General features: G+C 41.4%; 1 protein-coding gene across 1 annotated transcript in view; it reads right to left on the bottom strand.

The window, feature by feature from the left end:
- Positions 1-463: 463 nt before the first annotated feature.
- Positions 464-24,723, bottom strand: part of Cpe (carboxypeptidase E) — a 105,128-nt gene continuing 80,868 nt past the window's right edge. Inside the window, exons 5-10 of the mRNA XM_006987547.4 lie at positions 17,362-17,479; positions 14,947-15,129; positions 12,394-12,533; positions 5,139-5,238; positions 2,459-2,577; positions 464-1,151 (exon numbers count right to left, since the gene is read on the bottom strand). Coding sequence (XP_006987609.1) covers positions 1,053-1,151; positions 2,459-2,577; positions 5,139-5,238; positions 12,394-12,533; positions 14,947-15,129; positions 17,362-17,479 — 759 coding nt within the window. The 3' untranslated portion in view covers positions 464-1,052. The remainder of the gene's footprint in view (positions 1,152-2,458; positions 2,578-5,138; positions 5,239-12,393; positions 12,534-14,946; positions 15,130-17,361; positions 17,480-24,723) is intronic.

Here is a 24,723-nt window from a genome sequence, read left to right as displayed (position 1 = left end):
GTAAATGTGTATTCAAAGTCTGTGTCCACGACTGACCCATTAAGATCCATAGAATCAGGGGGCTCGAGCCATAGCTCAGCAGTTAAGAGTGTTTATTGCTCTCGGGAGAAGCAGAGTCATTTCTCAGCACCTGTGTTGGGAGGCCACCAATAACTCTAGCACCAGGGAATCTGTAGCCTCTTCTCACTGTTGTAAGCCACTCAGGTGCACAAACCCACACAGAGACACACATGTATAGACATAATTAAATACAAAAATAAAATCTTTTTTGTTAAACTCCATGGAACCAGAACCTTTCGCTCAACACAATAATGCACTCAAAGCCTCCACACTACTTGGCATGAATTTTTTTCAAGGTAAAAGTTAAACAAACAAGAAGCCAGTGTGAAGAAAATACTTTTTTTTTTCCACAAAACCACAGTACTAGATGAAAAAAAAATCATAGAGAAAATGAACACCATGGTATTTTTTTTAAAACCTTTATTCAATCAGAATGCAATTCTGGGCCAATCTGCAATCAAGACAAAACCCCAGACTCTGAAGTGGCATTAACAGGCTGACTAATGAAACAATACCACTCTTTAAAGCACAAGCCGGAAGTAGGTTTTTCACTCCATTCAAAGCCACTATGAAACACGTACATTTTCTTCCCAGCGGCAGTGCATTAACAGGATCATGCTCAGACAAGCGAACCAGCACAAGCGACACAGGACAACTTATACGGAACTATGCAATTCTGGCAGTACAGTGCTCAAAACTCCAGGCTACATCTGTTGGCTTTTTCATGGCATCCATTAGGGGACATTGTCACCAATTCCATTAAAAGAGCTATTTTTTAAAGCTACGTGGAGAAGCGAATGCCAGTTAGAGAATGAAGTAGATGAAGACCTTACGTTTATGTCTGCGTATATTTAAGTAATATCAATTACTGCTCAAATGACTGAAAACAAATCAGTGTTAAATAGTAACTGCACACGATCTAAAATAAAAGAGCCACGTTGCATCTTACTACGTTTTATAGATAGATTAAAGCAATTAGTTTGAAGCCTTTCTTAAAAATTTAAAGTCTCTGACATCATTTTCCACCACTCCATCAACTCTTCCTTCTCCTCTTCTTTTCTTTCAGAGAAAGACTCCAGCTCAAAGTCAACCTGAGGAGGAAAACCATAACAGATTGCTGTCAAATCGCTTATATTATTAAAAAGGCAGTTCATAGCTTATACAGTGGAATAAATTCAATCTAACCACCCAAATTAAAGGAGTTTTTCTTTTAATCTTTACTAAACATGCTTTTATAGAAACAAAATTCAGAAATCAGTTCTGGTTGGTATGTGCTTAAATCCAATGGCTTCAAAACAGCTACAGTTTCATAAAACCCATACCCATCCTCTTCCCCTTGAGGGTAGTCCTTTGTCTCATGAGCTCTGCCTGTTAGCCTTGAATGTTGTCCTGGCTGGGGTTTGAACTAACAGACTACAGCTCAGTGTGCTGGTGACTTGTCTACAAAGTGCTGTTTTTCAGATGATGAATTTGTTAGAGACCCTCAAAAACACAAAACGAAACTGCTATCCTGGTGAACAGAGTGGGTAGGGTGCTGGGCTCCTTCCAGTCTATGGAGAATCTGCACACATAGAATGCTGATCTGGTCACCGTCCCCACCCGGTTCTCCTCCATTTCCCAACCTACTTGGAACTAAGTGTTTGAAGTTATTTGGGTGTAAGATCACACTCACTACATCCTTGGACTATTTGAAAAACTATGGAGGATAAGAGTTGAACCTTTCCCAGCCTTTGCCTAGAGGTACCTGGTTTCCAACTTTCACTGATCAACTCTGTTTCCTGCCTTTCACAGTCCACAGCCTTAGGTACATATACACACAATCAAATTTAATAAACCGTTTTCAAAACTCAAGATCTTTTGTTTGCAAAAATAAGTGTTTGGAGGGGAAGGGGCATGGATTCCAGGTAGCTGACATGTCTGTGGGACACTCTGGAGTTTGGAGATGCAACTCTGGTACTCACACTTGGAGGGCAAGTGCATTCCTGCTGAGTTATCTCCCCGACCCTCATCATGTATTCCTAACAGATGCTAGATAATGCCTAAGATTATCTTACTGGTGTTTTTCTAATATATAGAGAGTAAAGCATCACGCCGGATGCTACAGATGGAAAGATAATTGGAACAGAATCCCATTTATGTTGAAATCGAAGTTAGAAAATTAAAATTAATATTTTAAGTATTGTTTTGTGTTCTTATGAAACTCTTCAAGAAGCCAGAGACCATGATGAAGTCTTATTAGGTCTCAGCTTTCTCATCTGTTAAATGGGGGTAATAATGGCACCTACCTTGTAGGGCTACAGTTAAGATTAGATATAAAGTTTTTAAATATGTTTGATAGTGCTGGGTTCTCATTAGATTAATGATGACTACATTCTCAGCTATTCTCATGACTACTTACCCCAACGGCAGGGCTGAAGGGAACTGCCACTTTCTTCGTTATTGCCAGGTAGCCAGGAGCTGAGGCTGTAAGTTTATAGTTTCCAGGCGCAAGCAATCGCCAGTAATCTCCATCCTTAGCTGCAGGGAGGGAAAAGAACATCAAAGCCAGGCACATGTGTGAAAGGGTGGTCTCAGGAACTAAGGATGTTAGTAGTTACACCAAAGTCGTTAGCTTGGCTGACTTTCAGCAAATCCCTGGTGAAATTCTAGGGGGAAGAGTGCAAATGTCTTCCCACAAACCTCCTGTCCTAGAGCTGGACCAGAGGCACCAAGGCTAAATATTTAATAAGCCTCATCAAATATGAATCTTCTGGTCACATCAGAAGTGCCATGGGTAAGAAGAAGTATAAAATCTCCACCTGGGCACCGTATTTTCATTCTTACCACGTAAAGAGCTCAGGTCCCAAGAATCTTCTAGATCAATGTTTCACAAAGCACAGCCCCAAGATGACCTCATTAGAATCCCCCAGGTCCTTGTTAGCAATTTCAAGTTTGAAAGATTTGCAAGACATTGGTCTGTCGTGCCATTCAGGAACTACATCTGGAATTCTTAAGCAGAGCTATGATTCAATCTCATTCACTCCCCCAGGTTTCTTCTAAATCTAGACTGGGTCCCATAGGCCCTTACATTGAGCTCATGCGTGGACCTTAACCCACCTGTCTTTCTCCCTTGATCTAAGACCCACGGCAAACTATCAGCCTTGGATATTTTCCACTCTGTACTCTGCTTACACCAATACAGCTGTGAGAAGCTTGGGCAAACATGGAGGGTGACCAATTTCCAGTCCCTAAACACCATCCTTGCTCCGGTAGATGGTGGTAGCTTTCTTCCATGCCTCCCGGACCCATCAATCTCCCATTGTCTGCATCAGCTCTGCTCATGCTCAGGTGCATGTCAATCAAAGAGGGAAGTTGAGAAAATACAAGATCTGATTGATTAGCTCCGAGGTGAGGCCTTGGAGTCTGCGTCCCTAACCCCCAGGGTAATGCTGAAGCCTCTAAGGGGTCCACACTTTGAGTAACAAGGGTCCTACTGGGCAGTGGGCTCTCCATTTTGCCTCTGCCTCTAAAACATCCCCCTCACCCCCACTCCCAATTGGTGCTGCACAAGTTATTTTATCATTAAAAAAAAAAATTTAAAAAAGCAGCCAGAAAAAAATCCACTAAATCCCTATCATCCTACATGCCCAACATCTCCCTTTTGTTAGTAATGTGTTTATCATTTGTGCTTTATAGCAAAATTTCACTCAAATGTCAATATCTTCCACCACTCAAGGCCCTTTCCCTAGTCTTCCCAACTCTACCCGCACACCTCACTGTTGATAGAGATTTGGTCACGAGTCTCCACGCTGCCAAATCCAATGATTCACTCACAAGGGCAATCTTACTGGGCAGCTTTGATCCCTCTCTCTCCCTCTTGAAGCATCTCTGGGCGCCCAGGACAACACCCCTCACTTTCCACGTGAGAGTTCATTTCTAGTTCCTTTGAATGCCCCTAGCCTCAAAAAGGCAATATTGCTACAGCCCAAACTGTAGGATAAAAGATCCAAACTCACCTCCAGGTTTGAAAACCCACCCATCCCTGGGCTTACCTCAAACTCAGGACTTGAAATCTCACCAGTCCCCCACCCTGGAAATCTCCATCCTGGAAAACTCCTCCATCCCAAAAACCCTAGATAAACCTGTCTGTCTCCTGCTCAGTTCCCTGCTGTTTCTCACCCGAGCAGGGGCAGCCATCCTCATGTGTCTCTCCCAACAAGTCTCTTGTGTAAGATTTGTCACGAGGGAGGTGTGACTGGGTTCCCGACTACCTGGGTCCCCTTTCCTTCAGAGCTGTGACACCTGGGTTGGGGATTTCCCTCCAGAGCTGCAACACTTTATTGGGGAAAACTTTCCCATCGGAGCTGCAGCACTTACAAATCCTCTGTCCCATTCCTTACTCCTTAGATTAGATGTCCCCCACAGTTTTGCATAGTGGAATGCAGAGAAAATAGTATTTCTGGAGTTAACAGAACAGCCATCTTACGGCCAGAGGGCATCAATCAGGCTTGGGCCCCACGCTTGCTAGGGGTGCAGGGGAGCGCGATCCTGGCATGGCTTCCAGAATGCTTGCTGGAGCAGCATTGTGAGACTTGGTGGGACAGTGCTGAATACTGTTGAATAAATGTATAAATGAATTTTATAGGACAATGGGGCTTTGAGGGGGGAGTTTAAATGATTCTAAGGACCAAGAAGAGTGTTCTTGTTCCTATCTTTGTTACCTTGTTGAAGGATTCCAGTGGGTGATAAAGTAAAGTGAGCTTAATGGAAATGCATACGGGATACTCAGACACCCCAAATGCTGGGAGTTTAACCTCCACAGCTCCAACAGGGCAGGGCCGCTCGGCGACTGCCCCGCTCTGGGGAAAGGGCGCCATCTGCTGGCTCGAGATTTCCGCATGCCGCAGACTTTCTGGGTTCCACTGTTTATTCCCACAGAACAGCATGGAATTGGGGACCCGAGTCGGTAAAAAGGCAGATGAGCCAATTAACTGCTATGCTTAGAATTAGCATATAATTACAATTAGGATAATTGTTATGTTCATTTTCATACTGCTTGCCTCCAGATCAAGGCAAAATTTAGAAAAAAAAATACCCACCCGAAGTGATATCGTGGTCTATCCCATCCACGGAGATGGTTGCATTGGCAATCGGGTTACCTTGAAGATCACGGACAAATCCTTTAACTCCTCGGTGTATCTGTGAAGGTCAAAAACAGCCAAAAAAAATTATAATAGAAGTGGCTTTAAAATGGGTTACATGTCAAGCAGCTCCTTGTTTTCTAGGAATACATTGTAGATCCTCATTGTTTAAGAAACAGAACAGACACAAACCTCCAGCGAATGTTTGTGTGTGTTCTTTTCTGGGCTTTCCCTCAAACAAATGAGAAGTTACCTTCTGAGAATGGATGTCATGTTCTGTGTCACACAAAGATTTTGAAGGACATTCAGAACAACAAGAAAGCCTGTTGGATTTGTGACATTTTAGCCTCCGCATATTTCAGTATAGTGTCTCTTTTACAAGCAAGGTCATCTCCACAAACCTTGTATAATGCCAGTTAGTTGACAAGTGTATCACATCCTATTAATGTTAGCTGAGCTGGAAGAAAAGATGCGAGCTGTGCCTGCCTTTGCATCAAGCTCATTAACAATACTGTTTTGACTGAAAACTAGGGCGTGATAGATCAGGGAACTCAAAGACTGAAAATCGGATAACAATTAAGGATGGAGAGGAAAGGGCTTCTAGTGAGAATAATCCCTCTTAATTAAGTCAGCAATTAATTGCTGCGATCTGAACTACAAAACATCTTTTATAACCTTTATAAGATGGCTTACCTAAGCCTGTATTCTCGTGTATGCGTACAGATGCATGTGTGCAGACACACCACCTGTGGAGGCTAGAGGTGTCTTTCTACACACCTGTTATCCCAGGTGGAGAGAGATGGAGGCAGGAGGACCAGCTTAGGTCATCTTCAGCTACAAATGGAGTTCAAAGGCCAGCCTGGGATACATGAGACCTTGTCTCAAATAAGCAAAGTGAAATCCCTTTTGTTCCTGAGATAGTTATACATTTTCCTACGGAGCACAGAATAAATCCCAGGCGTCCATTTTATCATTGAGAAGTAAACGTGGCCGTCATGCATGCTTTTCCAGTGAGACGCCCTGGTTCTCTGCAATAATTTTTGCATCTCTGAAGCTCTAAAAAATAGTAAGTAATTTTTTTCCTCTAAGGATAATTTCTAACTTTTCTTTTAAAGCTGTGTATGTCAGAAACAATGAATGACTGTTTTGATGGCGACTAGTTTATCGAGAGGAGAATAAATACATCTTAAATTTTTGTCTAGGGCCTAGAGAATCTCTTACTTTGTTGTTGTTGTTGTTGTTGTTGTTGTTTGTTTGTTTGTTTGTTTATTCATTTCTGAACTAGCCAACCAAAACTGAAATACTGAAAACCATTCACTTGGAGCCGGGAAGCATAAAGGGTTAGGTTTCTGAATGGAAAGGAGAGCGAGTCATTCCTGATCAGACAGACAGACAGACAGCAGAGAGGAATATATACACAGATCACGTAAAGCAGACAGGTCACAAATGGGAAACTTCCTAGCTGGGCTGAGGGATTTCTGTTGAGGACTGACGAACAAAATTCAAAGCAACCCTGGTTTGTGGAAGAGGGATGGCTGGCGCAGAAGCACTTTGTCCGTCTTGAGATACTGTCATTTTGACATTACAGATTTTTGTGAAGCTTCAAAAAAATGAAACTTTTAATTCCCTTATCATTGAAAAGTAAGTCGTGCGATCACCACAGACACATGTGATTAGTCTGTGTTCAGCACAGATATGGGGGGGAGGGGTCCAAAACATCTTGACCCCATAGCTGCCATGACAGACTTAGAGGCCCAGACACAACTGACTGGCTTACTGGCTGGCAACACCCGGATCCAGGAGTAGCCCTGAGCTGACCCCACCTGGGAAGGATCTGCATTCCAAACATTCCCAGCATCTAGACAAATGTCAGCCAATCAGGATCCTGAAGCCTAGAAATCCCCTCACCCCAACCTTTGCTATGATTAAAAAAAAAAAAAAAAAAAAAAAAAAAAACCTCTTCTTTCTCACTAATTAGACTCCCAGTGCTCCACCAGGGGCCCAGCCGTGGATGTCTGCATCCAGATTCCTCAGACCTTCCTTGGATGGGGTTTATGGCACAACTAACAGGGTGTCTGGCCATCCCATCACCAGAGTAGGTCAGTTCCTGCCGTCTCTCGACCATTGCCAGCAGTCTTTTGTGGGGGTATCTTTGTGGATCTCCGTGGGCCTCCCTAGCTCTCTGCTTCCTCCCCTTCTCATGTGGTCTTCATTTAACATGGTCTCCTATTCCTTGCTTTTACATGTGGGATTTGATCTCTGTGGTGGTCTTTTGGAGGTCTCCACAATCTGGACATAACAATGTGCTGAGTTAAAGTTCATGGCTCTTTCTGTTTATACCAACCACTTAGGACTTAGAATATGCAGTGAAATACATATTTAAATAATAAATGCCTTTCCCCATCTTAGACTTATTCTGTGTGTGTGTGTGTGTGTGTGTGTGTGTGTGTGTGTGTGTGTGTGTGTGTAAATTTTTGCAGTTGTGATCTGCCATGTGGGTACTGAACCTGGGTCCTCTATAAGAGCAGCAAGTGATCTTAACTGCTGGCTGTCTCTCTGACCTCAAGCTGAAGATGATATTGAACCCTTCTGTTTTTCTCTAGACAGAATCTCACTATGTACCCTGTCAGTCCTGGTCAACACTGGACTCCCAGAAAGCCCCCTGCCTCTAAACATCTGCTTATATATCAATTATAAGTAATTTTTGTGAAATGTCAATGTTTTACTATTCTTTAAAGTTTATTTTTTTTCTGATGTAGAAAATTTTCTGTTTGAAAACTCCTGCTGTAGCAATAATAACAGAAATGTCGAAAGTCGTCATAACTGCGTAGACAGGAATTTAGACTGGAAACCGCTATCATTTTACATCTTTTGCAAAGAAAACCACGAAGCTCAGATTTCACTGCGGCTTGAAGAATCTGCTTTGCTACTCTGGTCCCCTCCTGTTTTTTGTGTCTCCTCCTGTGGTAATCTCTCCCCAGACTTCAGGACATCTCCATTCCCCATGATACAAAGGCAGATGCTCTGAGGTTCCTAAGGTCTATTTGGATCAGTCCCATTAAACACCTCTGTGGTGTCAATCACCCAAATTGCATGCACACTGCAGGTTCTGGAGTCATTCCCTACAGAAAGTGAAAGCCCAGGACAGGACAGGAACTCATTGTTCAACAGGATCCTTAGATGGTTTTGATTCTAGTGCTTTATGAAGCAAGCAGTCGAGAAATCCCTTGAGAATTTTTGAGAAGTATGCTGTTCCAAAGCTATTGAATGGGGAGCTTTTCTTAGCCAGCCATTGACTCTAATTAGCTTTACAATCCTAGCTCCTGCAAACATCCCTGTTAAAACTCTACAGGAGCTATCCTCTGTACCAACGACAAAACGAGACCTAATCACCTCTTTGGCAGGAGGTGGGAACAAAGGCCTTACTTAGATTCAGGCCCAGCTGTTCAGTCCCCAATCAGCACCATTGTCAAGAAAACGATTACAGCAGAGAACCGCTGGCAGCTTTCATGAGCTTTCCTCAACTCTTGATTCCTAAGCTGGAGCATCCCATGGTGCAGCCTGAGTGAGTGCTTTTATCATGAAGGCCTCTTCCTGTTTCTACACAGCCTGCACCACAGTGCTGATGCCAGATCGGAGCAAATTCTCCTTCCAACTGTCCTGAAGCAGCACCACATGACTCCATTCCTTCTGTTCTCAGTTCACCTCTACCATCAGATGTGTCCACATCATTGAAAGGACAAATACCCTTTCCTAGTAGAATGGGTTTGCGATTTATTTAGCCTTGAATTATACTTTTTCTGAAGAGGTGAGTTATGTTATTTATTAAGCGGCGCTGTTTACCACGAGGCACAACAAAACCCACTCTAGTTTATTAAGGCAAGGGAATAGAAAGGGTGTGCATAGGCCTATGGGATGACCATGCAGGAAGAGAGAGAAGGAATAGGTGGAACCCGCTTTTATAGGTACCCCCACACATGCGCATATGGGCTTGCATGGTTATGTGTAGGATCCTTTAAGGCCCTAGGATGACTAAGCACCTTGCCTGACTACTGGACAACAAAGGCGTAGCTGGGGGAGTGGCTAGGAATTCTAACAAGTTAAGCATCAGCAGAACCTGTTTTTTAACTATTGCTCAAGGTGATGATCTTACTGGTCATAACCATAGGGAATCTTACGTACAGCTCCAAGAGACTTTTTCTAAACCCCTATGACTGAGTTAAGGAGACTTCTGTGCCCACCCATTATAGTTATCCTTGTAGTTAACCTTCATTTCAGCAGTTGCAGCCTCTCGTGATTGGGCACTCATGTTTATGACTCTGCTATTTCAGACCCTTCTGAAGGAAGGCCCCAGGGTTCCTGGGATATGAAAGTAGCTTTATACATTTCTGTTGGGAAAAATGGTCAAAAGCGGTATAAATGTTTAATCAAGAAAGCATCCTTTGATATCTAAGTGGAGAACCCAAAGAACCCATCTGACTTCTTCTACCAAAATAAATAAATAAATAAATAATAAAGGAAAATGAAACAGTTCATTTTTTTACCTCAGAGAAACAGCTCTCCTCAAAACATTCTGCAGGCATTCATTCCTACTAGAGTTATTCGAAAGTCAGTATGGCTCACTATTCTCAAATTTTATTTATCCAAAAACATTAATGTTTACATGCAGCAGAAAACAACTATGTTGATCTCTTAAAAAAATCTTATAGAATAGGTGTTCTTTACTCAAATCCATTATTGATGAATCTATTTTATGAATCCTTTTTTTTTTTTTTTCTTTTTGGTTTTTCAAGACAGGGTTTCTCTGTGTAGCTTTGCGCCTTTCCTGGGACTCACTTGGTAGTCCAGGCTGGCCTCAAACTCACAGAGATCCACCTGGCTCTGCCTCCCGAGTGCTGGGATTAAAGGCATGCGCCACCACCGCCCGGCAATGAATCCCTTTTGATAAGGTATTGTATGATTATCTGATATGTGTCAAATAATCCCTAAAAATATTCTTTTTTAAAAACCATTGGTTTTAGAGCATAGTGGTGCACACCTTTAATCCTAGCATTTGGGAGACAAATCTCTTGAGTTTGAGGCCAGCCTGGTCTAACACAGTGAATTTCAGGCTAACCAGAGCTACATAGTAAGATTCTGTTTCAAATCAACAAACAAAAACAAACATTGGTTTTATGTGTACATTTCCATATGTATTTATATTCATAAATCACTGTGATTGTTAGTTTCAGTTGTCAACTTGATACAATGCAGTATCACCTGGATTAATGAGTCTTAATGAGAAACTGCCTGGATCAGGGTGGCCTATGGGCACAACTCTGCCAGATTTTCTGGATTGTGTTAATTATATTGATGTAAGAAGTCCCAGCCTAAAAGTGGGAAATACTATCCTGTAGCTTTGGGTCCCAGACTCTGTAAGAGTAGAGAAACCAAGCTACACACAGATGCATGTATGCATTCCCTCTGCTCTTGACTATGGACATGAGTAGCTTTTTCACATTCCTTCAACCTAACTTTCTCACAATCATGTGCCATGACCTGGAATTCTTAGACAGAATAAACCCTTTCTCTCCTAAATTGCTTATATCAGATTAGTTAGTCACAACAGCAGAAATGAATCTAGGGGGGTAGCTAAATGTTTGTTTAAGAACATTTGTTTATATTGACTCAGTTTAATTAGTCTAGACTGTCTGGGGTGTGTGAAATAAACATCATTCTAGTGGACTGCGGATGAAAATGGCCATATAGAGAATAGACAGTTGAAGACAGTTGAGTCACTGTGGGTGAGGAGTGATGTCCTGTGGTCTTGTCCACCATTACTTCCTGGTACCTATGGTGATTTTTTTTTTTTTTTTTGGTTTTTTGAGACAGGGTTTCTCTGTGTAACTTTGTGCCTTTCCTGGAACTCAATTTGGAGACCAGGCTAGCCTCGAACCCACAGAGATCTGCCTGCCTCTGCCTCCCGAGTGCTGGAATTAAAGGCATGCACCACCACCTCCTGGCAGTGATATTTTATTTGTGCTGAAATGTGATTTTATTTGTATGTTAATAAATAAAGTTGCCTAGAGATCAGAGGTAGAAGCAAGCCATAAGCAGAGTCAGGCAGTGGTAGCCCAGGCCCTTACTTAATCTGATCACATGGCAGGCAGAGTCTCTGTGGTCAAGGACACAGCCAAGCATGGTGACCTGAACCTTTAATTCCAGTACCAACCATAGAGACCTGGCAGTGACGAGGAAGTCATGTGGTTGGGTTTAGAGCCAATGAGAAGGGAGAACAGAAAGGCAATAAAAAAAAGTCACACAGGAAGAAGGTCTCTCTCAGGGGAAGTGATGGTAGTGAGGTGGTCAGGTAAGGTAGTCATGGCTCTTGCTCTGGTCTCTTTGGCTTTAACTCTGTATTTGGCTCTGTGTTTCTTATTTACTAAGACCGTTTAGAATTTCATCTACGGGTCCCAGCATCTCATATACCATAGAGGGGACAGCAATGCCATGGCTAGTCCGAGCAGGTAACTGATTTCATTTCGACAGACGGTGGGATACCCTGAAATTCTGTACCAACATATTGCAAATGGCCATGTCTTGAGAGACTGCTACAGCAGGACAATTCTAAGACAAGACTCCCTGGATTCAATCTTTAGGGCATAACCTGGCAAAACTGATCAACCTCTTTGGTCTCAGATTCCTTCTTTTTCTAATTCTCAGATGAGGGTGGTGATTGCAGGGATCTCATGTGATTCATAGAATTACTGCAAGGATCCACTACATAATTATTACACGTAAGGCATTCAGAACAATGCCTGAAAAATACTAAGGGCTCAGTCAATCATCACCCGAGATCCAGCTGGGTCTAGTGAGAGATGAGTGAAGCCTTCAAGGCACAAAAGCCAGGAGACTCACTCTGGCACCAATCCTACACCTGCTCGTAATCCTGGCTCTGCCTGGGCCACTTCAAAGGCCCAAGGCGATCAGCTAAGAGACTGTCTTAAGATTGTCCCTTTGACAGTTCTCCAGTATAGTCAGTTCATACTGAGCAGTCATGAACCATAAAACCTATGGCAAACAAAGTCTAACTGAGACACTACAGACACTTGTTTCCTACAGTGGCATCTCCATTTGGATTGCACACACACACACAACAAAACCCCTTTTATGAGTCCAATATACTACAGGGCTAAAGACTGCTCCATCAGCCAATGCCAGATACTGGGTTTACCTGCTCCAGGTAGCTGATAAGGGAGTTTTTGTTGTCTTCCCAATAGCTTTTGAGGGTCTCTTCAGGTGGGAACTTCTCGCAGCTGAGTTCCACGGTGATCTCAAAGCAGTTGCTGCTCAGGTAATTGAAGTCTTGCATTCCTGCCCAAGCACCAAAGGGAGAGTCAGTATGTACATGCAGTGATGATAACTCTGCATATGCTGTCCTCATCGTCTAAGCACCTAGGTCAAAGACTGACCCTGTAAGACCCTGCATGGAAATGTCCTCCTATGAGGGAACCGAAAACATGCTCAGAAGACTCTTGTTTTAAAAGCACAAACCCTTGTGTCTTAAACGATCATTTAGTTTAAAGCATCCGTGTCGTAGGTGGGAGCAAAAGCTAGATGCCATCCACATTCCATGGTGCTCAACAGACTTCAGGAAAGACAAGCTGAAATACTGTATTCCTTGACCTGGGAAAGAAATGGGCATCCCTCTAAGCTGCCTTCCTATGAGGCAGGTACTGGGAGAGTCTAGTGAGGTGACATGACATGCTATTCTCTCCTAAACCCAACCAAGACCAAAGTGTATTCCTGAAGGATTAGGACTCCTAGTATATGATAAATAAGATATATCATAGTATATGATATATAAAATTATATATTTATTCAATAAACATGGCATATCTACTTTGTCTTAGACATGTTAATTATACTGCACTAGACCACAGAGAAGATTTGATACTCAGAATAATTTTATTAGATTATCATTAAGATTCACTGAGGATGTTGTTGCCCATTAGATTGCTTTCCTGGAGTCAGAGTACCACCCTTCAAATTGCTGTGTTGGCTGCTAAGAGTTGATAATTGTCCTCACTCCACCCACTTCCTAGAGAATGGCTGATAAGAGCTACATGGCTTGGGAGATTCTACCTCCAATCCTTCTTGACAGCCCAGAAACAATGGAGCAGCCCAAGATGACCCCCTTCTCTGATGGAGATGACCTTCCTGTCACTTAATCTGGGCTCTTTACAGAGTGCATCTGGCCAAGGCTAGAAGCGTCTCTCTGCTTCTGATTGGGGAAGTGATGCTTTAAGCTCCTGCTTGGACTCTCCACAATGATGGGCTGCAATCTGGAATTGTGAGCCAAATAAACCCTCCTGCTCCTGTGCTGTTTTTGGTCATGGTATTTGTCACAGCAATAGAAATAAAATGATGACAGGGAGCTAAAGATCTTCCAAGCTTTCTTTGGATGTTTACCGGGGGACATAAAGATTGACTAATGTATTGCTATGCTTACTCTGAGTATTATCAGCGCTTTCCTAAGACATATTAGTTTATATTATGCAGGTGATACATTGCTTGCTTAGTAAGTTTGTTCCAAAGAAATCACTGAAGAATTCTTTTTTAACCTAATTGAATCCATCCTTGATGCCTGCTGGCTCTCACTTAGTGTTCTCCTGTCTACCCAGCTCAAGCCTCCCTGTCTTGGGAATAGTGCCGCCCACAACAGGCTGGATCTTCCCACATCAACTAACAATCAAGACAATCCCCACAGACTTGCCAAGGGGCCAATGTGATCTAGATAGCCCTTCAATCGAGGCTCTCTTCTCAGGTGATTCTAGGTTATGCCAAACTCTCTATATTGTAAATAAAATCAGCATTATGGGTCAAAGCACAAAATTTCTCTCTAATATAAAACGAAGATATATTACTCTCCACCAGATATATTTGATGTACTCTAAATCTCACATAGACCATACTTCTCAGCTTACGGGGGGTGGAGGGGGAGGAGGAAGAACCAGATCTTATCTGTCCAAATACAAAACATGAGTAAAAACAGAAGAATCAGAATTTAAATTTTCTCTCTCTCTCTCTCTCTCTCTCTCTCTCTCTCTCTCTCTCTCTCTCTCTCTCTCTCTCTCTCTCTCTCTCTGTTTTGTTACCAAGTGAGTTATAGAGAATGTTCCTTAAATTATTAATTACTTTGTATTTATATTTTGCTCTTTATCTCTGGTCGAGGTTACACATCTCTCAGTGGCTGGGGAAATTCGGCAATTACAAGTTCTGCCGAGTGTTCAGCAGTACAGGGGAGGCCCCAGATGCTGCCCCAGCTGTCGGGGAAGATGCGTCCCAACAGCCCCATCAATCAACTGGGAAGCAAGCATTCAAACATATGAGCTTATGGAGGCCATTCTCATTCAAACCACGGCAAGGTCTGCTAAAGACTGTTGTATAGCCTCTAAAGTGCATATTTGCTTACAATGAAAGGCATGCCTTGCCTAATATAAAGGATGCTCTCTTACCGCAGAAGGCTGAGCCTGAAAAGTGGCCGGTTACCAATATTCAGTTTCTATTTTCCCAGTGTACTCCTTCAGATATTAGCACCCCAATTTTTAAGTCAATAAAAACAAAATAATATACAGCAATCCCTTCGCCGAGACAGCTGTAAGTCCCATCTACTCTGTAACAGCCGAGGAGCAGTGAAAATTCTGTAGATGGAAATCCCTTTCTGAGTCTGCGTGGTAATGAAAGGAAGCCGAGTTCGCACACTCAGAGAGAACGGGGAACTCACCGCCCGGCACACTGTACCACGCCCCGCCGTTGGTCGTTCCATCCACAAAACTGCTGTCGTCGTCATTCTTCCGACAGGGAGGTCTATTGGGGTTGGACATGACTGGGTTGAAAGAAGAGTACGCTCGGGCCAAGCTTTGGAAAACGGCGTCATCGGGGCAGGAACTGTATTCGTGAGCGGTACCTAGAAAACGAGTTCACAAGATGGGAGAAAGGGACAGCCACCAAGAACGCTGCTTGTTTTCTGAAGAGTGTTGAACTCCTGCCGATACAGCTTTCAGAAAGGTGAACGTTTTCAGGAAAGATGAAAGTTAAAGTATCGAACAATACACTTAGTGTTTAGGGTGAACGACTTTCATCCCTAACACTAAAACATCAACATTAGGCAGAATGGCCTATGGCTATACCACCCTAAATGCCCCTGCCTCAGAGGCTAAGCAGGGTGGTGTCTGGTTAGTGCTTGGGTGAGAGGTTAGATAGAGTGCATACTCTACTGAAAGCCTCATAGGAATAGATGATGAGGCCACGGTAGGCTGGACCTGAGAAGACAGGAATATTTCCATTAATAAAATTGTTTAGTTTAATGAGATGTTGGCTGGTAGGGCACAGTGCCTGTGACACCAGGATTTAGGGGATAATGGCAGAAGGATCATTAGTTCAAGGCCATCCTTGGCAACACAGTGAATTCTGGGCCAACTTGGGCTATGTGAAACTGTCTCAAAAAAAATGAAAAATAATTTTAAAAATTCATCAGCAACAATTTTATAAGCATTATGAAGTATTGGCACATACACATCCAGCATTTAATTTCAGATGTTTCTAAACTTCCCCTGTGGATGTTCTTTTGATACCCTGTATTCTCACTCATGTGTTATATAAAATGTACCTGGCTGATAAGTTGTCCAGCTAACGGCAAACCACTGAATCTCAACGTGTATCTGACAGCGCTGTCTAATCCGACTCTCTTCAAATCTGAGTTTTCAGTCCCTAAAACTACCATCCTGTATGAAGATTTTACCCTTCTGAGTTCTCCAAGAAAAGATCAAAGTGAGAATTTCTCTCTCGCACTTGCTTTAGCTAAAGCTTAACTGGAACACATTAGAGAAAAGTCAAATAGCACTTCACCTTTTTGACACTAGCAGAAGGGGACCCAAGGGCAGAAAGGTGAGAGCACATATGTGTCGGATTCCCACAGCCAGGGTGAAGTGTCAGAGGCTGTTCATGTTGTACATGAACCTAGGTTGTAGAATGTTAATTTAAGATGTGTTACATTTATTTATGCTGTAGAATGTGTTTGCTTAATGATGCAAAGATGTGTTGCATTCTTTTATGTTGCACTTGTTTAACTCTGTGAAGCTGTGTTACTGTGCCTGTCTAAAACACACGATTGATCTAATAAAGAGCAGAACAGCCAATAGCAAAGCAGGAGAAAGGGTGGGCGGGACTGGCAGGCAAAGAGAATAAAAGAGGAGGAGAAATCTGGGAGGAGAAGATCAAGGAGTGAGAAAAGAAGGGGCCAGACACCCAGCTACACCACCAGCCATGGAATAAGAAGGAAAGAAAAGATACAGAAATAGAGAAAGACAAGAAAAGCCAAGCTAAGGCCAGGCATTCAGGAGAAAGAATAAGCCTCTGTCTATATTTATTTGGTAGCTAGATAGCAGGCCCCCAAAAGAGACAAAGAGTTAAAAAAAATGGCATTCCAATGTGAGGCTAGAGTAAAAGCAAATCCAACAACAAATCTATCTAATGCCTGTATGCAATGCATTTTACTGAAGGCCAGGACTGACTTTACAGTGATTCTCAACCTTCCTATGCTGTGACCCTTTAATACAGTTCCTCATGTTTTGGTGACCCCCCTCCAACAAAATAAAATTATTTTGTTGCTACTTCATAACTGTAATTTTGCTATTGTGATTAATCTGATATGCTGGATATCTGATACAGGACCCCAAAGGGGTCATGACCCACAGGTTGAGAACCATTATTCTAGGACTTCCTTTTTCCTCCCCCTCTCCTCTCTAAGAGTCAGTTAAGCTACTGTTTTCCTCCCCCAACCTCCAAAAAAAAAAAAAAAAAAAAAAAAAAAAGCATTACAAGCTGCTTCTGCTGCTTACCTCTCTATGCCAGTACCATGTGAAACAGCTGGAGATGCTTATAAATGCAAGCATTTATATGGGCTGGCTCCCTAATAGAGTATGAGGCATGGTAGTGGTACATACCTAGTGTAATGCCAGCACTTGGAAGGCTGAATCAGGAGAATTGCAAGTTCAAAGCCATCTCAGATGGCTGAGTAGGATTTTGTTTTAAAGAACAAAACAATAGCAATAAAGAGAATAGTATAGAAATCATGCCGTCACTCTTAACTTGAACCTGCAGGCCTTAAGTCGTTCAGAGAAGAGGGGGAACTACCTACCGCTCCTTGTCTCATCATATGGGTAATTGGCCACAAGGTCTCCTCCATGCAGATTGGCCGAGAGCACAAAGGGAATGTCCATAATCCAGTGGATGACAGCCTTGGTCTCCGGGGCCAGCTGTGTTAAAGAGTAAAGATCACATGAATCAGAAGCTGATAATTGCCATTGGTGACATCACAGGAAAGCCAAACAAAGAACCAGAAACGGCTCGTAATTCAAATATGTTTGGGTTGACTTCATGGGGCAGAGGGGTGGGAGTTTGCCTAGGAGCAACCCTCAACATTCCCAGACTGGTTATGAAAAATGTTTCTGTCAATTTTAAATTTCCTTAGAAGTTCTACTTTGGGGAAATGTATTCTCTCTCTCTCTCTCTCTCTCTCTCTCTCTCTCTCTCTCTCTCTCTCTCTCTCTCTCCCCATTTGAAAACAACATACAAATCACATTGGTGCCCCTTCCTCAGTTTGCCATGGCCCACACAGCCTTATGAACAATACTCAGCAAATTAAGAAAAGCCTGCTGAACCACAAAAATGACGCTTTTCCGCCTTGGTGGTTCAAACATAAAGCAAATTTTATTTCCCATTATTTCTTACTATTTTTCCAATTCCCTTCAACTATTTCAGATGTCGTCTTTATGAAAGAAAATAGATGGAGTTCAATTCAGAGCTAACCACAAAAACGTCAGTTTACTTTGGAATGAGCATCTTAAACTTTAAACAGAAGCACAAGTTTCAGGAATTCATGCTGTCTTTTCAATGATTCATGATCTTTCTTGGAAGTAAATAAAAAAGAAGAAATTTATAACAAAGAATCTGGAGCAAAAAAAAATCCAACTTGATTTTTTTTATTGTGATGAGCCCTTAACAGCAAGTAGACAGACCTCAGAACTCTAAGCACTCTGATGAAAAGGAAAGGTTTTACTGAGATGTGGTCTGTCCTGCTTTTTGGGAACAGAAAATCTAGCTGCATCATGTGTTATATTTTTTTATTGCTGTGCCTGTTGTGGATTATTCCTTTACATTGTGTAAAGATATGTCACTGTGATTGGTTTAATTAAAGAACTAAATGGCCAATAGCTAGGCAGGATTTGAGAGGCAGAGAGAACACTGGGAAAAAGAAGACAGAGTCACCAGCCAGAGGCAGAGGAAGAAAGACATGCAGGACAAGAGCTAAAAGCCGCAAGCAGCACACAGATGAATAGAAATGGGTTAATTTAAGTTGTAAGAGCTAGTTAGAAACAAGCCTAAGCTATCAGCCAAGTATTTATAGTTAATAATAAGTCTCTGTGCCATGATTTGGGAGTTGGCTGGCAGGACAGAAAAAGACTTCTTACAAATGGTGTCCTATGTCCAGGCACATATTTCTACATAAAACCTGACAAAAACAGCTTCCTCTAAACAGTTTACAGTATGTGAAGGTCTAAAAAAAAGAAAAGAAAAAGGATATAGATAGTCATAAAAATAAATAAATAAATAGTTTAAAATAATAAAGTCTTTAAAGAAAGAATAAAGTAATTAAAAAATAAGCCATATAAAGATGGGAAATACACAGGGAGTCTGGATTCTGTATGTTACTTTGTTGACTTTGAATTTTTTGATTGCTAATGAACAAACAATAGCTGTTGAGAGACACTGGATTATGGAAACTGCTAAATTAAACCAACCTATATATTTTTTAAAATATCTTAACTTAAAAATGGAAGTCAATGAATATGTTGGGTTGGAGAAGAGGATATGCTTTTGTTTCCACAGAAAATGAAAGGCTGTGGATTGATTCGAGGTTAAAGAGGATCTGGTTTGATTGGGGGAGACCCCCTGAAAATCCTGGCTACAAACATAAAGAAATAAACCTAGAAAAACTACAAGACAGGTGACATATTGTACCTGCTTAAACATAAAAAAAATCATCTTTGGCTGGCTTATGTACGACACACAGTCTATACTTGTATTAATGCAGAAATGTTTGTTACCTTTAAAAGTCTATGTATCTTCAGAACAAGGGGACCAGATACCAATGAAAACAGGTGGCCCAGGTGATTCAGCCTCTCAGATTGCCTCTGTTGCAGTTTTCTAAGAGTTCTACATTTACAACAGCTTCAAGGCTACTGGCTGAGATGATCCAGCCTCACAGACTATTCTAGCCAAGTCTTAACCTTTATCCTAATTTTCTCAGGGTCTCTTAAAGATACCAGCACCCCCAGCTAATATGAAGCAGTCTAGAGAACACAATGCCCACATTCCTAAGAGGTGGGGTGGATGGTTTTGGGTCATTTGGTGGGCTATGGGTGTTTGCCATTGTTAAGGAGGTTGGTTACAAATTTTTATAGGTCATGGTCAAAAAATACTCAACAAAGGCAACTAGATTCAGAGGTCTCTTTCTGAAGAGAAAAAAAAGGGAGGTATAGTATAAAAATGATGAGAAAAAGGGTAGATTGTTGGATCTACTTTTGAATAACCACTAATCTCAAATATTCTACATTGGTATGGATTTTTGGAAATTAATGCAAATTTAAGGTTATTTTATTAGAACATATTATACATACATGTATACTCTTGTTTAAGATATTGTACCTATGCAGCTCATTTAACAATGTAATGTAAATTTCTAGTCCTTGAAAGTTATTGTTATAAACTATTTAGGATAATAAAGAAATGCACATGTATATGATAGTCAAACTTATAGTCATGTTAGGTGTGTTTTCAAGGTTAAATAGATAGACATGGATAGATAGATGGTCTTCAAATACTTTAAAGACTAATAGAATATGGCATTTAAGATGTTTAATAACCTGAAGCTTTCCATGACAGTGAGACATGTCTGCTACTGGCAGCACCAATTTACTTCAGATAAGATAATGGGCATTGAAGAAATTCCATATGAAGTTTGCTTTCAATGTGGCAAAACTAGCCATTTGGGCAAGATCCTGCCATTACCTTGAGTGCTGACAGCATGCTGTGCAAACTCAATAAGCAGAACACAAAGGAAAAGGACTGTTGAACTTTACCAAGATAAGGCAAGACAGTCCTTCAAAATACTTGCTTCATAGAAAAGCTTGTAAGACATTCGGCAGGACACACAGGAAAGTGACTGCTGAACTTTGCCAAGACTAGGTGTGGCAGTCCTTCAGATTTTCTGCTTCATAGAAGAATTTGCCAGATATTCTAAGCCTGTAGGATAAAGATTGGATGCCCCAATGCTGCAGAGGAAACTTGGTGACTGCCCAGGCAGCCAGATGTCTGCCATTTCTGTAGGTTTGGAAGAGGGTTGTTCCTGTTTACTCAGGTAATATCTCCTTCTGGGGTCCTTGATGGAGTTGAAGACTAGTTAGAGTTGCAGTTTTCCTCAGTTATAATAGAAGCAACTTAGGTGCAGAGCTTTGGATTCATCAAGATAGAATGAATAACGGAGCATTTTCTTCAAATATGCCAAATACAAATAGACTGGACATTGTATATGCAATTCTTATTTTATATATCTGATCATTTTTCTTATGGTTTATAGTTTTATTATGTTAGAGTTAAAACCTTTTCTTTTATTTAGACAAAATGGAGAAATGTTGTGGTTAATCCTTTACACTGTGTGAAGATATGTCACTGTGGTTGGTTTTATAAGAAGCTAAATGGCCAATACTTAGGCAGGATTTTCAGGGCAGAGAGAATGCTGGGAAGAAGGCAAAGTCACCAGCCCGATGGAGAGGAAGCATGACATGTAGGAGCTGAGGTAACAAGCCATGAGCCACATGGCAGCATGTAAATTAACAGAAATGGGTTAATTTATGTTATAAGAGCTACTTAGGAACAAGCCTTATCTATAGTCCTTGACAGCTATTTCATAATTAATTTCATAATTAACTTCCATAATTAATTAATAAGTCTCTGTGCTGTGATTTGGGAGCTGGTAGGGGGACAGATTAAAAACTCCCTACATGTGTTGTTTATGACCAGGTCTTGCACACAGCTTTTTTATTGAGCACTGTACCATTCTCACTAGGTAGGCAGAAACCCGTGGCTGTTTCATAGAGCAGAGTGCAAAGGCCAAGTGCCGTTAAGTAACATATACATCCAAATTCATATAGCCAAGGATTCAAACCCAGGCTACAAAACGTAGGGACCACAGTGACTTTAGATTATCAGCTGTTCAGTATTAAATGTATTCTGATTTCCACATAGGCTGTTCATACTTTTGAGAAGTATGAACAATGTAGAAGGTGCCAAAAAACAATTATACAGGACTAAGAAGTTCTGGTGCTCCACACACAGCGGGATAATTCTATCTTACAATTTATTCTGTTCATAAAGACTTAGAAGAGGGCTGGAGAGATGGCTCAGAGGTCAGAAAGAAGCACTTATTGCTCTTTCAGAGAACCTAGGTTTAGTGCCCAGTGCCCATCTTACACTGGGCAGCTTACAACCTCCTGGATTCTGCAGACACTACATGCATGTCACATGCACAAGCACACACGCACACACAATGATAATAGGAATAAACAAAAATTTAAAACAATAAAGAGTTAGAAGACCAATGTTTAAGGATTCTCAATACAAAGAAATAAAGAGGTCTAAGAAGCTGAAAATGTTGATCACCCTCATTGATCATTATACCTTCAAATATGGATGGGTGCATCATTTTCACCCCACAAATGCAAAATTATGTGTCAATCAAAACCAAAAATAGTTGTGCACTATTTTTATTATTTGGCTGTTGATTTTATTCTCTCTATTAATAAATTTGTGATATAGAAAGTATAGTAAAGACATATAAGCTCAAAGAAGAAAATTTAAGTGACTTTATAATTTTGCCACCTAAACACACCTACTGCTAACATTTTGTTCTAGATATGACAACTTGACACAAGCTAAACTCATTTGAGAGGAAGGAACCTCAATTAAGAAAACACCTCCATAAGACTCAACAGTAGGGAAGCCTGTAGGGCATTTTCTTAATTAATGGTGGATGGGGGATCCAGCTCATGGTGCTGGGTTCTATAAGAAAGCAGGTTGAGCAAGTTATGAGGAGCAAGCCAATAAGCAGAACCCTCCATGGCCTCTGCATCAGCTCCTGCCTCCAGGTTCCTGCTCTGTCCTGACTTCCTTTGATGGTGTGTAAGCCAAATAAGCCTTTTCTTCCCCAAGTTGCTTTGGTCATAGTGTTTCCTCACAACAATAGTCACCCTAACTAGGATACATTTCATATACCTCCTTTGAGGTTTTCTCACAATCCATTTACTATTTTATTTTTGAGACAGGGTTTCACTCAGGCCAGGAACTCACTTCATCGCTGATGATGACTTTGAACTTCTGATCCTCCTACCTCTACTTCCCAAGTGCTGGGCTTACAAGCACGGCAGGTTTGTGCAATCCTGGTATCAAACCCAAGGCTTACACACACTTGGCAAGTGGTCTATCAACTGTACTACATCTTATACAATATTTACACCTAAGACATATTTTAAATGTGATCACTTATATGTGTGGGTTTTTTTTTCTTGCTTGCATACAGATAACAAATAATGTTTTGTCAATGAATACCGTTCTAAAATAGACTTAGTGGATGAGATTTACCAGAGCATGAACAAGACAAAGGGCTCACGTTCTTCCTCACACATGGATCCTACACAAATTTTAGAATACTGTGTATAGAAATACTTTTAAAGAACACATATCAACATGTGAATAGGGATCACTGAAGACTACAGCACTTGGGTTATTTTCCTTTTTATTTCCACCTGCCTCATCCTTTGTTTATAATAATAGATTCATTTCAAAATTTAAAACTTTAAAGAATCTGTTTTGTAACAAGCTCAGATCTAGTCCTGAACACACAAAGTCTCCTGCAGCTGTTAGAGTTTTCCATCAGCTCTATTATTACATATACACTGTGGCTAATATGCATGTCACTGTTTTCAACAGCAAGCAAGTAATTCTCATGATTAGTCAAATTACAAAAGTGTTCTCTTTGACTTGGAATGGTCTTTCAGCTTGATTAAATGCTGAGAGTTCCGGGGTACTGTGGTTATCTGTCTAACTGATCCTTTCTGTGGAGCACCCTGAAAAGCAAGAGCCTGAAAAATCACAGAACTGTTTGTGTCTTCTCTTCAAAAGTCCTATAAATGTGCTAACAATATGGCTCAGAGGGCAAGGGGAGGTGAGCAAGCTTGCTGCTGAGCATCATAATCTGAGTTTATCCAAAGGACACACAAAGCAGAAGGAGAGGACTGACTTCCAAAGGCATCCTCTGACCTCCATGCACACATGTAAGCCCACACACATACACACACACACACACACACACACTCACACACACACACACACACACACACAAATAAGTAAGTAAATATTATTTTTAAAACCTCTGAACCTTTAAAGGTTCCATTTTAAAGACTTTAAGTAGAGCCCAATGACATGTTCTATAATTAGATGGCTTTGGCATTTAAAATATGCTAAAGCTGTATTTGTCCAGATTCCTTCTCAACTCCAGCCATTAAAGAAAAGCATAACACTAATAAATTATCAGATGTATTTTTAAGCCCTGCTGTTTTCAAGCAATTCAGGCCAAGGCTCACATGCTGAGCTCAAGCAACCACGGAGGCAGCCAAGCAGTGAAGCCCAGGGCCAGATGAGAAATGACTTAGAAGAAGAACTCTGGGAAGCAGGTGGAGACTTTCATTCCCAGAGTCTCAGAAGAATGTGAGAGTGTCCATCTCTGGTGGGTGGATACAGGAACATGGCAGCATCTGTAGGCTTCCTCAGGGAAGAGGGGGACTTTTCTCTGACATTTTACTGTCATACACAGACCCCCCCCCCAAAGACCCTGAGTCTTTAGGCAGAAAATTCTACATCCTTAAGCCGTGATTTCTGACACACAGAACAAAATTAGCCTTGAAAATGAAAGTCTTTTTTAAGGGGCAAAGATAAGATACTATGTTGAAAAAATGGGAACTTGGAAATGAGGACTGTATAAGACCATTAATCAAATACTCACTGAGTCTAAATGCTGTGTCACTCTTACTGTCAAAAGGGAAGAGGGACAAGAACCAGACACGGGCATTCTGTGTATTAGTTACTTTTCTTTTGCTGTGATGAGACACCATGACCAAGGCAATGTATAGAAGCAAGAGTTTATTCAGGTCTTATAGTTCCACAGAGTTAGAATCCATGATCAACATGGTAGAGAACACAGCTGCAGGCACGCAGGGCCCCAGTGACGCTCTCCTCCAACAAGGGTGCATCTCCTAATCCCCAAACAGTTCCACCAATTGAGGACCAGGTAATCAAATACATGAGCCCATGAGACCTGCTCTCCTTCAAACCACTAAAGATTCACCATTACAAATAAATCTTGCTTATATCGCAGTTAATGAAT

This window comes from Peromyscus maniculatus, chromosome 17 (genome assembly GCF_049852395.1).
Source record: "Peromyscus maniculatus bairdii isolate BWxNUB_F1_BW_parent chromosome 17, HU_Pman_BW_mat_3.1, whole genome shotgun sequence".
In the NCBI taxonomy this organism is placed as follows: Eukaryota; Metazoa; Chordata; class Mammalia; order Rodentia; family Cricetidae; genus Peromyscus; species Peromyscus maniculatus.
This window is presented reverse-complemented; position numbering and strand designations above follow the sequence as displayed.